We start from the raw sequence: 18253 nt of genomic DNA, 5'->3' as shown, positions 1-18253 counted from the left end.
ATGCAGCTGCTTTTATACAAGTAAGTTCAAGATACTTACCGCTGTTTAACAGTACTTTGCTTCAAGTGTTTCTACAGCTGTAAGTAACTGTTGTTTTGATTTCAGTAAAGAAAACAAATTACAAGGAAGTGAATTCGTCAAACTATGCCTATTGTTCATTTTATTTATAAAACCCGGTAACTGGAAATTCCAGAAGCCCCCCGTTTTTTGGAGAATACCTATACAGAAGGGTAGAAGCCCCAATAAAGTGGTAGAAGCCCCATAAAATTGAATGAAATAGGGTACATAAAACCCTAAGGTGATGCTCAAATGAATGATATTGATAACCGTAAATTTTAATAGCCAATTTTACCTCAGAGTCGACAGAAATCGGGCGCCATTTCTTCTTGTTTTCATATACCGTACACCACGCCCGATCTAAAATCGCGATCGCTGAAGTCGTTTAGAGTAATCCGTGAAAATCATTACCATTATCTTGATCAAAAGTGAATAATATAATATATGATTTTTATTTAGAAAAAAAAAATATGAAAGGAAAGTTAAGAATATAAATGAAGCATTAAATATTTACATATTTCCTAAATGAAATAAAATATTAATTATGAACATATTTCATGGCCTACTTGAATTCTTTTATCCACACTGGTTTGTACCTACCAAAAAGAATTTTATATCGAAAATCATTATTGAAAATATGAAAATATTTGTATAGATGATGTGTACTGTTACATAAAAACATTGTGATTTAACCTGTTGATAGAGAATACTGTAACAGTGAAAATACTCATTGACTGGGTGTTTTAAATGAATTTAACTAGGCAATTAATAATTAATAAATTCCTTTTTTAAAATTCCAATCATCTATAATATAAAATTAAGTTAAATAAATTAATGAATAAAGTGATTTAAGTTGTTATTTATTTAATTTCAAAGGTATTTGTTTTGGTTTCTTTTTCTTCCAATTGTTTATTTATATTTGAAATTCAGTATTCATGCATTCATTATTATTTTCCAGTCACTTGTTGTAATTTTTTTTTGGTTCTGTTTTATTTGGGGGAGGTTTTTTTTTTTTTTTTATCATTTTTTTGTTCATGTAATAGAACAAATTATACTCATTGATATCAGAAAGCAATATGTATCCATTAGAATGAAATTATTAGAATCCAGGTCCAGGAAATAAAAAAAGTTACATAAAAATGAATAAAATGTGCATAATTGCATATGCAAACACTTGTAAAGTGGTATGAATATGGTGAGAATATTATTTACACATCAGCTAGCTGTGTTGTTATGTACTGGGATAAAGAGGCACCCCTGTGTGTGTACATGCAATATATACACAGCTGTTGACACTTGGTCAATTTGACAATAAACTTCTTTTGATCAAACACCTGTTCTCAGCTAGTCTGACCAACCCCCCTCTGGCAGGGCATGTGTATATTTACACTGAACCTTGACTATGCTCAATTGTTCTTGACTTTCATTATCAAATTGTAAAATAAATGATTTTGTAATATATATTTTTTTTTAAATAATGTTGATATGAAATGGTAATATGCTTTAAATACAAATTTTCATTTTAAGGACGTTAGCAAACACATAAGGAAAATAAGGAAAATATGAATTTGATAATTTTGATACTAATATTAATAATGATAAATTAATAAAGACCTTTTAAATTAGTAATACCTGGAAAATATTCAAAGTTTCCTTATGTTCCCAGCTCTAGCCATGTGGAGGCCTCCTTAATTGTAGAGCCATGATTTGAGTTTTGAAACAGAAAAATATTAAAGTCAAAGGACCGAAAGATGACCGAAAGATTAAAAGAAAATTTAAAAAGACTTATTTTAATAAAGATACTTTATCATTATTCCTAGTCAATCTTTTGTTCATGTATAAACATATTACAGCCAAATGAAAGAAATTGACATAAAATTAAATAACATTATAAAAAATTTCATAGAAAGGAATTTATAATTTAATTAGCAACATTAAAAAAAATATATATATTCCTAAACTAACCTAATCTAACACAACACCAAACAGTATTCACTGGTCTGCACCCGTCTGGCGGGGGAGGAATACTGCCTGATACTAACCCTACTCTAGGAAAAATAATAAGTATACAATTTTAAAAACATTTTTGGGTTTTAATGGTTTAAGACTGGTTTAAAAGCGTTTCTGCAAGTGGGAGAAAAAGATATATATTCATCTTCTCTGTCGGTTATGGTGTTAAGAATCCAAAACATTATTGAAAAACTGTTAAGAAATGATTCGGTTCAGAAAATATTTATTGGAAGTCTGTTTAGGCAAATGATTTGTGGAACCCTGGATCCAGGGAAAGTACTGTTTTTGACATAAATAACACACTACGAAGGAAATATGGGAATTCTCAGAATGTGATATTTTGGAGATGTAGGGGTTTAATGAATTCAAATAAAAACATTTGGCGTGAAGATGGGATTAGTTTGAACAGAGAGGCAATGGAAATTTTTAGTCGACAGATTCAACTGGCAATGAAATGTAAAATTACATAAAATACCTATGCTAGGAGATGATAAAAGATTTTCAGTTCTCTTAACCAGATTGAGATTTTTTCGTAGTTAAAATTCAATCAAAAATTCCGTTATATTTTATTTTGTGGTGTGGTTTTTTTTACTTTACTTTTTTTTAAATTCATATTTCTTTTATTTTAATGACAATTCATAATGTAAACAACTGATGTAAAATATTTAAAACATGTTAATTTTTTTTTCTAAGAAAAGAACATAAAAAAGTTACTTTGAAATAAAATATCTATATATTTGAAAATTGATATATTCTTTTAATTTACTATTTCTTTCCAGGTTTCAGTATTTTCATATTTTGACATTGATTTACTTTTTGTTCTCTTTTAACATATAAGTAATTATTTTCATTTTTAAAATTCAATTATTATTATTATTATTGCTTTGAACCTTTGAATTTCATATTTTTATATTTCTAAATTCATAATTTGTCTAAAATCTCAAAAATAAATTCAGTATTCTCATATTTTGAAATTTATTTATTTTTTTGTTCTCTTTGAAACATATAAGTTTAATTAATTATCATTACTATTTTTTATTATTATTGTTGCTTTGAAGCTTTTGGATATAATCATATCTCTAAATTCTGAATTTCTCTAAAATCTCAAAAATAAAAAAAAAAACTTAAATTATCTTAATGGCTAACGTTCTTAATTTAAAAAAAATATTTATTACATAATATTTGATATATATCTTGCATAACAAACATATTAAAATTAAAATGAATAATTTTAACTTTATCTATACGATGATAAACAGCAGCTCGCTTCGAAATTAGATCGGGCGTGGTGTACAGTAAACCAGTAATGGCGCCCGATTTTGTCGACTCTGAGTGAGGTAAAATTGGCTATAAAAATTTACGGATATCGATATCATTCATTTAAACATCACCTTAGGGTTTTATGTACCCCATTTCATTCAATTTTATGGGGCTTCTACCACTTTATTGGGGCTTCTACCCTTCTGTATGGGTATTCTCCAAAAAACGAGGGGCTTCTGGAATTTCCAGTCACCCTATAAAACCGCTTTTCTGTACTTTCACTTTCGATTTCATAATTCAATTGATAATTAAAGAAATCTTCTTTCATGGAAGACATTGGTTAATAATTTCAAAGTATAAAGTAAATTAGCTACTATAATTAGTTGAAACCAATGAATAATTTGACAAGCATTTTATTTTTCAGTTAAATAAAAAAAGTATCTGAATACGGACCTGCGGCTGGTAATTTATTTTCCTTTGGATCCTGAAGCAGAATGGATCCAAGGGATCTTCACTGGAAACATTCGCTGTTAGAGCAACTCCGACAGCGGGACAAAAAGGAGAAGGCACCATTCGAGTCTTTGATTGCTTCACGTTAGTGATTTACTACAGCTATTTATCTCTTATCCGGGAAGTTGACACTACAATACAACTGGTTTGTGTGGTGAAAAATGCACTCCCCCAAGATTTCTTATTTATAAAATAGTTATACTTAATATGTCACTCCACACTAAACCTCTAATTAATGTTGGAAAGACTTTATCATATAACAGGAAGATTACAACTGCAATATGCTAAGTATTTTAGGAAATAATATTTAGTCCGAATTTCCTCTAAACTAAGGAGTGTTGTTAAAAAATTCCTTTTCAGTGTTGGTTGATTTAACCTCAGTCCTCTATGAATTATGAAGATGTTATTAAATTACAGATTGGAAACATTTTGAAAGTGCACAAACTTTGAAGACAAAGAATGTACAACTAACAGTAGAGACAGAAAAACTAAAGGAAGAAAATCTTGGACTGCAGATCAAAGCTGAACAAGGGCAAGTACCAGATCTAAAAATGTGACCTCACATGAAATTTAGGGCTTGCTATCCAGAAAACTCTTACAAGACAATTTGAAAAGAAAAAAAAATCACTTATTTCATAGGGGAATACTTGTCTTGTTTCATGGATTTTCTGCATTCCGTTTCCGGATTTAAAGAAGACATCTTGTTTTAATTTCTTGAAAGTAAATTTGATAACAGCAAAAAGTTACTTAAACGCTAAGAAATAATTCTCTTGGTTCCTTTTTAGTGGAGGGGGAGGGGGAGGAAACAGCCAGGCCCTGGAACAGAAACTCTTTAAGCTTCAGGAGGAACTCACAGAACTTCACAGGAGGAGAGGAGAGGTACTCAGCAGTTAATTTCCAAATAGGATCAAATACATGTATTCCATCAGATTATCCCTTAATATGTTTTACGGCGTGACCGTTGAGGCGAGCGCAGTTGTACTATCAAAACACTTGAAAAATTGATCAGCCACTTCAAACATCAAGTCGCACGAGACATCTAGACTAGCTTTGACGTCACAGAGCTCGTCGGAGCTTACGGAAACGGCCGAGCGTCTGTTTTAAACTATAGATCTAGCACAATTTCGGTCGAAAAACATTGCAGAGTTATTTTTTGTTTCTTTGAAAGATTTCTACAAACTGAAAGCTTTTTATGCTTTACGTTATTGTTTATTTATTTATCTATTTCACGGAAGCAACCGACATGACTTAATTAGCATATCGTCAAAATTCGTAAGTTTCCGGTGACATCATTTGTATCATTTCCGAAGGGCAAGGTGAAAGCCGGTGTTGTGGCATGGGGGTATTTCTTTGAATAAGGTAAGGCAAAATCATTTCGTTAAGATTTCGGTAAGAAACAATGTTCCTTTATTTTTTTTACTATTTTTGATTTATTTGCGCAAAGGACATTGGGTAGTGCAGGAATTCTGGGAATGTTGCACAGAGAAATTTGGCTGACGTATGTACAGATTTCAATCCGAATTTCCTCTGTTCTTACACGTTAGTCTATTGAGCTCGCTGCGCTCGCTATAAAAAGAGCTATACATTTGTCTTTCATATTTTGAATCAAATTCAGAATTCTATTATACAGGGTGTCCCAGAATATATGATACCATTTCATGAATATATAAAATATAATGTAATGAATATTAAATGACAAGAAATGCACTATAAACATTGCATATACTGTCCAATTTTATTCACAAAATTTTATGGACAATGAAAGGAACGCGGCAAAATGAGTTCACTTTGAAAAATGCTATTGTTTTTAACAAATGACCTCAAAATGACGTCCAATCTGGGTAATGATCATGTCTAGACATTGCACAAAATTCCATAACTTAAGACAACAATGCGTTTTTCTTTAGTTATAATCTAGATTTTCATTGGATATATACCTTTTTAGATAAATTAAAGATTAAGATTTAGGTTTAGTAAGAATATCTTAAGACTGAATTTGATAATTACAGTTTTGAAATGAGGGTACCCAGCTTATTTGATAAATCAGTTTTGCTTCAAATGCAATATTTAGCCATTTTTTGACGTAATTATGTGGCTACATTACTCCAACTATGTGAAAAATTTTAACTGATATTATTTGTTGCTAAAATTTTAATTACTCAAATATTTAATGAGACAATTTTCAAAGAAATTGGTCAAGACCCACGTTTCTGACAATAATTTAAAATGGTATCATATATTACCCCACCTCTGTCGATTTTTCCGTGAAATCCTGGCTTACGATTGGTTGAAGTCTGTCACGTGAAGGCGGTGGATTTCTTATACCCGGTCAGTTGTAAATCCATACCCGGTCAGTTGTAATCTATACCCGGTCGATGTATTACGTCACAAACACAAACGTGACGTCATAATAGGCACAGTATAAGCGTGCTGAAGGATTTAGCAGAGAAAACCATTTATAAACTACAGATAAAACGTAAATGTTACATCGGTGGGGTAAATTCGTTACATAGTCTTTTAGTGACAGGGTATGGGATGATACCTGGTTAGTAAATTTCATACCTGACTCGGCTCCGCCTCGCCAGGTATGAAATTTACTAACCAGGTATCATCCCATACCCTGTCACTAAAAGACTATGTAACTAATATTATGGGACACCCTGTATTTATCATTCTTATTCGGATTGTTTGTGAAACCAATGTTATTCCATTGTAGAACACACAGCAGATAATTGACCTAAATAATGCCCTTCAAGATAAAGAAAAGGAGCTTCAAGGAAGGGATGCCAGGTGACTAATTTTCTTGTAACCTTAATTGAGCTGAGAATCTCAAGAGAGATTTTTGGTCTTTGTGGCCATAAAGATGAGCTCACTCTTGATCCCAGTCTCACTTTTTCGCTAAATAATCCTTTTGTAAAAATGAGACTTTAACATGCATTCTCTGTAAGCACCAAAAAATCTTGGAAACGACATGTCTCCGATTTTGATGAAATTTGCACCACAGGTGCACCTTGGTACAAAACCAGCAAATATGGTGTTAGAAGTTTCCCACGTGCATCCGGTTGCCATGGAGACGGATCCATTGAATTTGGCCATTTTCGGCCATTTTTGACCAAACAAAAGCATGAAAATTGAGGAAATATGAATGCATTTTTATCTTTATGTAGTGAACTCAAATATAAATCTTTGTATCATAAGAAAACATCAACTGTTAAAGAATACAGAGCATATAACCAGTTATTCCAGAATTGACCCCACTCTTAGAAAATGGTTCGGCAAAATAGCATAGTTTCTCAAAATGTGAAAAATGGAAAATTTGGCATTTTTTGAGAAATTTAAGGTTAAATAAAAAAGATTGTCTACAGAAATTTTTCAAATCATATGCGTGTCGTCAAACTTCAGTATTAGTAGTGTCCCCTCATGAAAAAATTGGAGTGGGATCTCAAGGCTATTTTTAGTAACATGTATCTAGAAATAGACATATTTCAGAAAAATCAAAAAAATGAAATTTGGGCAGAGTTTTAGATGCCATTGCTAGGTAATTATGAAATATACTGTAAAAGTCAATGTGCTAATGTCAGAGACTGGACACCAATAACTACCATGCATATTATTTTCAGGGATTTCCGTTTTCTATTTATAGCTTCAAATGCCTAAATATAGACATGTCTCATGAAATGATGAAAAATGTCAATTTTTCCTCATTTTGAAGCTCCACTGAATCATAAATAATAAAAATATGGATCTCTCCAATATTTCATCAATAAGAACAAGGAATAGTATAATATCTCACAAATTATTGAGGACAGGCTCTCATCTCTATATATAGTACAAATGTCTAAAAATAGACACATATGAATGTTGATTTTCCACTAATTCTCAAATTAGAGATGGGAAATTTACCAACTTACAGTCACTAACTGTAACTGATATTATGTGACTGACAAGAACAAAAGAACATTCAATGGAATGCAGCATGATAAGCAGAGGTTTCCATTTCTATTTATAGTAACACATGTTTAAAAATAGACGTAATGCAAAATATCGGAAAATGTCGTTTTTTTTACTTTTTTCTAAAATTTTGGATGAATAATTGCTGACTATCTGTTTTTAATTGCTATTGGCATATGGTGACCAACAAGTAAAAGAAAGCCTTATATCAAACACAGAATGAGAAGCAGAGGTTTCCATTTCTATTTATAGTAACACATGTTTGAAAATAGACGTACTGTAAAATATCAGAAAAATGTAGTTTTTTGTACTTTTTTCTCACATTTTGGATAAAGAATTGCAGACTATATGTTTTTAACTGCTAATTGGCATATGGTGACCAACAAGTAAAAGAAAGCATATACGAAATACAGAATGAGAAGCAGAGGTTTCCATTTCTATTTATAGTAACACATGTTTTAAAAATAGACGTGATGCAAAATATCGGAAAAATGTCATTTTTTGTACTTTTTTCTAAATTTTTGGATGAATAATTGCTGACTACATTGTGTATATATGTATTTAACTGCTATTGGCATATAGTGACCAACAGGTAAAAGAAAGCATTATATCAAATACAGAATGAGAAGCAGAGGTTTCCATTTCTATTTATAGTAACATGTGTTTAAAAATAGACGTACTGTAAACTATCGGAGAAATGTCATTTTTTGTACTTTTTACTAATATTTTGGATGAATAATTGCTGACTCTCTGTTTTTAACTGCTATTGGCATATGGTGACCAACAAGTAAAAGAAAGCCTCATATCAAATACAGAATGAGAAGCAGAGGTTTCCATTTCTATTTATAGTAACATGAGTTTAAAAATAGACATACTGTAAACTATCGGAAAAATGTAGTTTTTTGTACTTTTTTTCACATTTTGGAGGAGCAATTGCAGACAATATGTTTTTACTGCTATTGGCATTCAGTGACCAACAAGTAAAAGAAAGCATATATGAAATACAGAATGTGAAGCAGAGGTTTCTATCTATTTAAAGTAACACATGTTTGAAAATAGACATGCTGCAAATTCTCAAGAAAATGTAGACTTTCGCACTTTTTTTTCTAACATCAGGGATGGTCAAAGTGCGGACAAACGGCTTTTATTAGTTATTGACAGAATGTGACTAACGAGTATGAAAAAGCTTTAGCTAAAGTGTATAAGAGTAATGTTTAAGGGTATTTTTACATTTCTGCCTATAGTAACACATATTTATAAATAATCAGGAAAATAAAGAATCATTCGTTTTTCTCAAATTAGGGATATGAATTTTGCAGTCAAACTTTCATTAGCTGTAACTGACATGGCTAATTGTATTCGGCGCGCCAGCGCGTCCACCTCATTCCAATACATATATCACAAAAGTATGTTCTCCCTGCATCAAAACACTCAAATGACAGCGATTTTCTTTATAAAATAAGCAATATCGTTTATACTCAGCTCGATAGCCCCAGCCCGATTGAAATTCTTTTGTTAGGTGGATCCAGAAAATTTTCCCTAGGAGTCGGTGTCTCAAATCACTATGTCAGTTTAAACTAGAACTGTCCAAACGGGACTAAATACCCTGCTGGGTTTTTCAGAGGTGCTAAATCATGAATATTTAATGGATCTTATTCTAAGAGAAGAGAGAAATGCTAAAACATTTTTAATGCAAATGTAATTGCTCATAATATTTTCATAAATGAAACGAAGGCGCATCAGTGACCTTGACCTTGCATTAATGGCCTTGGATCAAAATCATGACAGAAAATCAGGTAATAAGCAATGTTTGTGTGAAGTAGTAGATTCAGGTTTAGCCATAAAAAAGATATGGACCAGACACAAATAATATTTTTTTTTTAAGTGACCTTGAACTTCCCCAAATGACCTTGCGTCAAGGTAATGACACACTCTTAGGTCATGAGCAGTCTTTGTGTGAAATGAGAACCTACCAAGTTCATCCATAAGAAAGATATGGAGCGAACACGATTATGAAATTTTTTCTTCAGTGACCTTGAACTTCCCAAAATGACCTTGGTTCAAGGTCATGACACACACTTAAATCATGGGCAGTCTTTGTGTGAAATGAGAACCTACCAAGTTTATCCATAAGAAAGATTTGGACTGGACACGAATAATGAAATTTTTCTTCAAGTGACCTTTAACTTCCCTAAATAACCTTGGGTCAAGGTCATGACACACACTTAGGTCATGGACAATCTTTGTGTGGAGTAGTAGATTCTAATGTTCCTCATTAAGGAAGATATGGATCGGACATTTTTGCACAGACAGATGGACAGCTAGACAGACGGACAAGCTGATTCTTATATATCCCCAAACTTCGTTTGGGGGGGTATAATGATTCCAGGGATCCAGATCCCCTTTGATCCATGCATGCCTCACCACAATTTGTCCAAAAGTAATCTGAAATTTGCCGAAATTTTTTGAGTTGGCTTACTTTCGATTTCTCTCTCTCTATACATGCATGTATATATTTCTCTAGACTTAAACTAAAGCATTCAAAAAAAAATTGTTGTTTTGGTTTTTATAAATTTATTTTACGTATAAACATACATGTAAGTGTTGGAACGGGGGGGGGGGGGGGGGGGTTCAAAGATAGACATCACATAGGTAATAAATAATGGGGAGTAAATTTAGCCCCCCCCCTTTTCAGCAGGCATTTTGCACTGTAATCGAATAAGGGTAAGTGGTAGTGTTTAAAAAAATGGTACTGAAAGAAGTTCAATCTCCCTCACATGAAATAGGATTTCATGCTTGGGCCCCCCTCTTCACTTTTAATTCCCTTCTAACATGAATGTAACAAAGTATTTTGTTATGACCCTAGAGTTTTATCTCCTTTTTAAAGACTTGATTTTCATGGCAATAATCTCTAGGGTCATAACAAAATTGAACTTCTTTCAGTACCATTTTTTCTTTCTCTCTTGAGCCACCTCCTCCTAAGGAAAATTTTTTGGATCCACCTAACAAAAGAATTTCAATCGGACTTGGGCTGTCGACCTAAATATAAACGATAATGCTTAATTTATAAAGAAAATCGCTGTCATTTGAGTGTTTTAATGCAGGGAGAACATACTTTTGTGATATATGTATTGGAATGAGGTGGACGCGCTGGCGCACCAAATACAATTAGCCATGTCAGTTACAGCTAATGAAAGTTTGACTGCAAATTTCATATCCCTAATTTCAGAAAAACGAATGATTCTTTATTTTCCTGATTATTTATAAATATGTGTTACTATAGGCAGAAATGTAAAAATACCCTTAAACATTACTCTTATACACTTTAGCTAAAGCTTTTTCATACTCGTTAGTCACATTCTGTCAATAACTAATAAAAGCCGTTTGTCCGCACTTTGACCATCCCTGATGTTAGAAAAAAAAGTGCGAAAGTCTACATTTTCTCGAGAATTTGCAGCATGTCTATTTTCAAACATGTGTTACTTTAAATAGAAATAGAAACCTCTGCTTCACATTCTGTATTTCATATATGCTTTCTTTTACTTGTTGGTCACTGAATGCCAATAGCAGTAAAAACATATTGTCTGCAATTGCTCATCCAAAATGTGAAAAAAAAAGTACAAAAAACTACATTTTTCCGATAGTTTACAGTATGTCTATTTTTAAACTCATGTTACTATAAATAGAAATGGAAACCTCTGCTTCTCATTCTGTATTTGATATGAGGCTTTCTTTTACTTGTTGGTCACCATATGCGAATAGCAGTTAAAATCAGAGAGTCAGCAATTATTCATCCAAAATATTAGTAAAAAGTACAAAAAATGACATTTCTCCGATAGTTTACAGTACGTCTATTTTTAAACACATGTTACTATAAATAGAAATGGAAACCTCTGCTTCTCATTCTGTATTTGATATAATGCTTTCTTAAGCTTTACTTGTTGGTCACTATATGCCAATAGCAGTTAAATACATATATAGTCAGCAATTATTCATCCAAAAATTTAGAAAAAAGTACAAAAAATGACATTTTTCCGATATTTTGCATCACGTCTATTTTTAAAACATGTGTTACTATAAATAGAAATGGAAACCTCTGCTTCTCATTCTGTATTTCGTATATGCTTTCTTTTACTTGTTGGTCACCATATGCCAATTAGCAGTTAAAAACATATAGTCTGCAATTCTTTATCCAAAATGTGAGAAAAAAGTACAAAAAACTACATTTTTCTGATATTTTACAGTACGTCTATTTTCAAACATGTGTTACTATAAATAGAAATGGAAACCTCTGCTTCTCATTCTGTGTTTGATATAAGGCTTTCTTTTACTTGTTGGTCACCATGTGCCAATAGCAGTTAAAATCAGATAGTCAGCAATTATTCATCCAAAATTTCAGAAAAAATTACAAAAAACGACATTTTCCCGATATTTTGCATTACGTCTATTTTTAAACATGTGTTACTATAAATAGAAATGGAAACCTCTGCTTATCATGCTGCATTCCATTGAATGTTCTTTTGTTCTTGTCAGTCACATAATATCAGTTACAGTTAGTGACTGTAAGTTGGTAAATTTCCCATCTCTAATTTGAGAATTAGTGGAAAATCAACATTTAACAGTTAATTTCATATGTGTCTATTTTTAGACATTTGTACTATATATAGAGATGAGAGCCTGTCCTCAATAATTTGTGAGATATTATACTATTCCTTGTTCTTATTGATGAAATATTGGAGAGATCCATATTTTTATTATTTATGATTCAGTGGAGCTTCAAAATGAGGAAAAATTGACATTTTTCATCATTTTATGAGACATGTCTATATTTAGGCATTTGAAGCTATAAATAGAAAACGGAAATCCCTGAAAATAATATGCATGGTAGTTATTGGTGTCCAGTCTCTGACATTAGCACATTGACTTTTACAGTATATTTCATAATTACCTAGCAATGGCATCTAAAACTCTGCCCAAATTTCATTTTTTTGATTTTTCTGAAATATGTCTATTTTTAGATACATGTTACTAAAAATAGCCTTGAGATCCCACTCCAATTTTTTCATGAGGGGACACTACTAATACTGAAGTTTGACGACACGCATATGATTTGAAAAATTTCCGTAGACAATTTTTTTTATTTAACCTTAAATTTCTCAAAAAATGCCAAATTTTCCATTTTTCACATTTTGAGAAACTATGCTATTTTGCCGAACCATTTTCTAAGAGTGGGGTCAATTCTGGAATAACTGGTTATATGCCCTGTATTCTTTAACAGTTGATGTTTTCTTATGATACAAAGATTTATATTTGAGTTCACTACATAAAGATAAAAATGCATTCATATTTCCTCAATTTTCATGCTTTTGTTTAGTCAAAAATGGCCGAAAATGGCCAAATTCAATGGATCCGTCTCCATGGCAACCGGGTGCACGTGGGAAACTTCTAACACCATATTTGCTGATTTTGTACCAAGGTGCACCTGTGGTGCAAATTTCATCAAAATCGGAGACATGTCGTTTCCAAGCCCTATAGTAAATTTTTTGGTGCTTACAGAGAATGCATGTTAATTTAAACAATATTTCATTCACAGATGTTAAGGTGAACAGGATTGGGCAGCATGCTTAACCTATTTTAGCCTGCTCCCTACATCAAGGTTAAGGTGAATAATGAGACTTGTTTCAAAATTGAGCTCAACTATGTCCTGGAGCCTGGCCACCTATTGTTTATAGTCTCTGTCTGTCTAGCTATATACTGTATGTCCATCTGTAAACATTTCACACTTTCAACTTCTTTCTGAGCACCGCTTAACCAATTTTAACCAAAGTTGAAACACTGGATTAATGGGGTTGTAAAGTGTTCAAATATAGGACTAAGGTGTAAGACAGAGCCAGAAAAGGTGATCAAATTTTTACATTATTTGGAAAATAAAGGGTGAAAAAATCCTCTTCTCGAGAACCACGGCATCTGCAAAGATGAAACTTGAGCTTCCTGGTATGATTTAAGATTTTAATGGCTCAAAGCATAGCCTACGGGAGTAGTGTGGGAAAAAAGTTTTATGGAATGTACTGTAAACTAACCTTTATTTGCTTGCGAGAAATATCCGCAAGTTCCATGACCTACTCTAACTCTCGAATATTAATCACCACAAACCATTCATTTTCCTTAAGTATTTGTAGGTAACGTTTTCTCAGTCGCAAAAATTAATTGTCGCCAATTCATTTCAAATTGATGAATCACGAATAAAAGATGATGCGGTTAATAGGTGGTTTACAGTATTGAAACAAATCTTTAAATCAAAGTTTTACATAAGGAAAACTTTTTTTCTTATCAGAGTCATGATTGATAGTATTTATATCAAAGCATTCCCAGGTAGTGTAGATTTAAGTTTGTTCAAATCATTTTCCCCTTTCCACAAAACCACTTTTATATTAAAAGTTTACAATAATGACTGATTTCTGCTTTTTCCTATCCAAAGTGCTTGGGAGCAATGTGACCCATTGGCCTTTTGTTAGGCATTATGAAATTTGTGACAGTTTACCAGTGAAAGGCTATAAAATTCAGTGATCTTGTAATGTAATACATCTTTTTTTTCAGACTAAATGATCTACTTGCAAATGAACTGGCATTGAAGATGGAAATCAAAAATTTAGAAAGTACAATAATGGAATTAGAGGCCACAAATCAGGTACTGAAAATAAATGGAGTTCATGATTTTGTATTATGTAGTAATATAGCTTCTACACAATTGAAATCAATGGGGTTGAGAAAAAAAACTTAGAGATTTCCAGATATTCCAGATATCAAGGTTTAAATACTTATTAAAATAATGAGTTGTTGAAACATTCAAATCACTTAAAAAATATTCATGGATTTGAGATATTTTTAATAGCATTCAGGGTACCTAACTTCAGCTGCATATTGAAACTATATAGAACTGAAATTCAGCTTAACTTCATGCTATATAGACATATGTATTTGTATTCCTCATTTTTATGCTTTTGAAAGATGCTTAAGGATGAGCATCAGGCCTTACAGCTGACGTACACAGGTCTAGAGGAGAAATTCCGTAAACTGGAGCTGGACAATCAACAACTGCTGGAAAGGTGGATCAGACAACAGGCCAAAATGGCTGACCAGCTCAACGCTGAGAATGACCAGTTCATGTTGTAAGTTAGCCTAAGTGTTATACACACATAGATACAATACTAACTGACCAGCTCAGTGCAGAGAATGACCAATTAATGTTGTAAGTTAACCATACACCTGTACATAAATACTTAGCTGACCAGCTCAAAGTTGAGAATGACCAATTCATGTTGTAAGTTAGCCTAAGTGTTATACACACATAGATACAATACTAACTGACCAAATCAGTGCTGGGAATGACCAGTTCATGTTGTAAGTTAACCATACACCTGTACATAAATACTTAGCTGACAAGCTCAAAGCTGAGAATGACCAATTCATGTTGTAAGTTAGCCTGAGTGTTATATACACATATTTACATTTCCAATGTCATTGTCCGGGATAAAATTACCAATTGTAAATGTAATTGATTTCCTCATGAATGTTTTGGCGCGGTTCCAAAAAAAACCACGTGCAGGGCGGGACAACACCTAGAGAGAAGCAGGCTTGGAGCCCGTGGATTGGCGGAATCAAAGCATGTAAATATAAGGAATAACTGTCTTATTTTTCGAATTCATGAAGATGATCAATGGATTGGCTTGTGTGATAATTTTATGCATAAACGCCTTCGGCGTTGATGCAAATTATCACACAAGCCAATCCATTGATCACTTCATGAATTCGAAAAATAAGACAGTTATTCCTTAAATAGATACAATACTAGCTGATCAACTCAATGCAGAGAATGATCAGTTTATGTTGTAAGTTGCACATATATACAATTAAAGCACTACTGATTAGTGAACCATACCTTCCATGATTGGTATAGCTTGATTTAACCTCTGGTACCCATTAATTCATGTGAAGGATTGGGATTAATGGCAACTGGATTACCAAAATAATGTCTTTCTGAAAATTAAAACCAAGTGTAAAAAATACATGTTCTTCATTTGTTTTTTTAGAGTTAGACAACAGAAGTTAAGAAAAGATTTAGAAGAAGCAGCAAGGGAAAATATTCAAATTTTACCCGGAAAGTATGCATAAAAAATAATTTTTGTACAAATAATTTGATATGGTCATGTGTTTTCTTTGCAATGATATTTTTTATATTAAGCTCATTCAATGTGTAGCCAAATAAAAACGTAAACATTTATTTTATTACAGAGACGCTGGTGTTTTTGTACCCACAGCAATTCCTATATGTCTGAGTGCTTCATTACCTACTAAAGCTCAACATAAATTTGTAAGTCTATTATGTTTCTAATCCTTGTATCCAAATTTATGTTGAAAAATTTGTAAACGTAAGTCTTAAACGAAAAAAAAAAAAAAAAGAATCTTCTTAATGTGTAGTATTCTATCAGCATTAACGGCTGTTCAAATTCTTAAAGATAAAAATGTGCCTAGTGTATGAAACCTTTGGGTAGGGTATTTTGTTATTTATCCAGATGGTCATTGTGTATTTCTTTTCAAGGACGCACATGAAAGTGACGTGAATGCTGTGCGATGGAGCCCCTCTGGAGCCATGTTTGCCACCGGAGGGTCAGATAGAAAAATTAAACTTTGGGAGGTCATAAATGGTATGAAAAGAAGGGCAACACAAAGCATCCCCTCGCAAAGAGCATATCTATTAATCAAGGCAGCATTTGACATCAATTCTGATGCAAATTACATCATTTTGTCAAAAATGACAACTAATTCACAACACACACAAGCCTGTTACTAGTACTTTGCAACTCTGTTGCGAGGGGATAATAAAAAAGTTAGAATGATATAATCCATGCTTTCATGTTTTAGAATTACACATGGTTAATTTACTGGAGATTTGATTAATTTCAGGTAAATGTGAAGCTAAAGGTATCCTGACTGGAAGCAATGCTGGCGTCATGGCCTTGGATTTTGATCCAGAGGTAGGGTATTATACTAGCTTCTGTCTATTGACAAGACAATACAGTACTGCCAAATAATGGATGTTCAATACTATACAATTATTGCTGTTTTTTGAGGTCAATACAATGATTTAGCCATCTGAGGAGTACAATATTCACCGAGCCCGGAGGGCGAGGTGAATATTGTACTTCGAAGATGGCTAAATCATTGTATTAACCGAAAACACAGCAATAATTGTTTTATTATATGATTCACTGATAAAATGATAAAGCTCATTACTTGTTTGCAATTAATTCAGTCCTAGCCAAATACAAAAGAGAAGCAGAATTAAAATGTAAATAAGCCTTACCAGTCGTATCAATTTGAAGTTTTTTTTATCAATTTTAGTTGCCATGAAAAAAATATAATGTCAGTCTTTTTTATAGGATAGATTTTCAAAGGAAGGAGTATTATCAGGGAAAACTGACTGCTGTTTTTAGATCAATGTAGAGGAAATAAATCTTTGTATTGACCTGGAACGTCACGTGCAGGTCAATACAACGTAGTATTTTTCTAACATAGTTGGATCTCAGCCAATCAGAGAGATGGAAATTATTCAATCATATAATAAAATCAATTATCAATGATATAATGTTTAATATGTTATATGAATTTCAGGAGAGCACTATTCTTGGGGCTTCAAATGATTTTGCCAGCAGGGTATGGTCACTCACTGACCACAGGGTCCGGGTAGGTTCAGAATTTTATTAAAAAAATTATCTAAGATTAAAAGTGATAGAAGTGTAAGAAAAATACAAGTACATTTACATGCTTGCATGAATATGTAACACATTAAGGAGAGATTATAACATTGTATCTGCAGCACACTCTAACAGGCCACAGTGGAAAAGTCCTTGCAGCTAAATTCCTTGGTGACAGCAATAAGGTTGTCTCTGGGAGCCATGACAGAACTCTCAAAATCTGGGATTTACACAGCAGGTCTTGTAAGTAGAAATATCTTGTGAATTTTATTTCTAGGGCAGGTCACTCTAGATACAGTACTTCAAAAAAGAAAATTTCCGTCATATCAAGCCATTTTCTGTAAAGAGAGCTTTGATATCCTAACTTGTATAAAGGTTTGTTCCGACTTTTGCTTTAAAGAAAAAAGAAATGATTATCAATCCCATGGATTTTACTTTAATTACGTCCACTTAATCAGAGATAAGGGCTCTCATTTTCACATGTATTTTAAGACCTCTCTTTTTGAATACTATATTTTTTACCCCGTGACCTTGATTGAAAGTTTATCTTCTTTTGAAAAACTAAAGACATTCATTTTTTGCCATATTCTGAATCTTTGGCATTGGGGCTTTCATATTTCACCAGTATAATCTTTCTTAGGGTACAAAATTTTTTATCATGACTTTCAACTTGTAGTTGATTTACTTTTGAAACAATGTTACCTTGACCA

General features: G+C 32.4%; 1 protein-coding gene across 1 annotated transcript; it reads left to right on the top strand.

Moving 5' to 3' along the window:
• Positions 1-30: 30 nt before the first annotated feature.
• Positions 31-17786, top strand: LOC134259360 (autophagy-related protein 16-1-like; the record flags this gene model as incomplete). The annotated part of the gene is made up of 13 exons (XM_062741951.1): positions 31-92; positions 3766-3921; positions 4255-4369; positions 4623-4716; positions 6554-6627; positions 14386-14476; positions 14797-14957; positions 15879-15950; positions 16081-16159; positions 16388-16493; positions 16753-16823; positions 17461-17532; positions 17666-17786. Coding segments are annotated over exons 2-13 (1156 nt in total), but the record flags the coding sequence as incomplete, so codon positions are not given.
• Between the last annotated feature and the right edge of the window lie 467 nt (positions 17787-18253).

This window comes from Saccostrea cucullata, unplaced genomic scaffold, assembly GCF_032062105.1.
Source record: "Saccostrea cucullata isolate Sc308-1 unplaced genomic scaffold, CSIRO_AGI_Scuc_v1 ctg12840, whole genome shotgun sequence".
In the NCBI taxonomy this organism is placed as follows: domain Eukaryota; kingdom Metazoa; phylum Mollusca; class Bivalvia; order Ostreida; family Ostreidae; genus Saccostrea; species Saccostrea cuccullata.
Note: the sequence above shows the minus strand (reverse complement) of the source record. Positions and strands in the feature narration are given on the sequence as shown.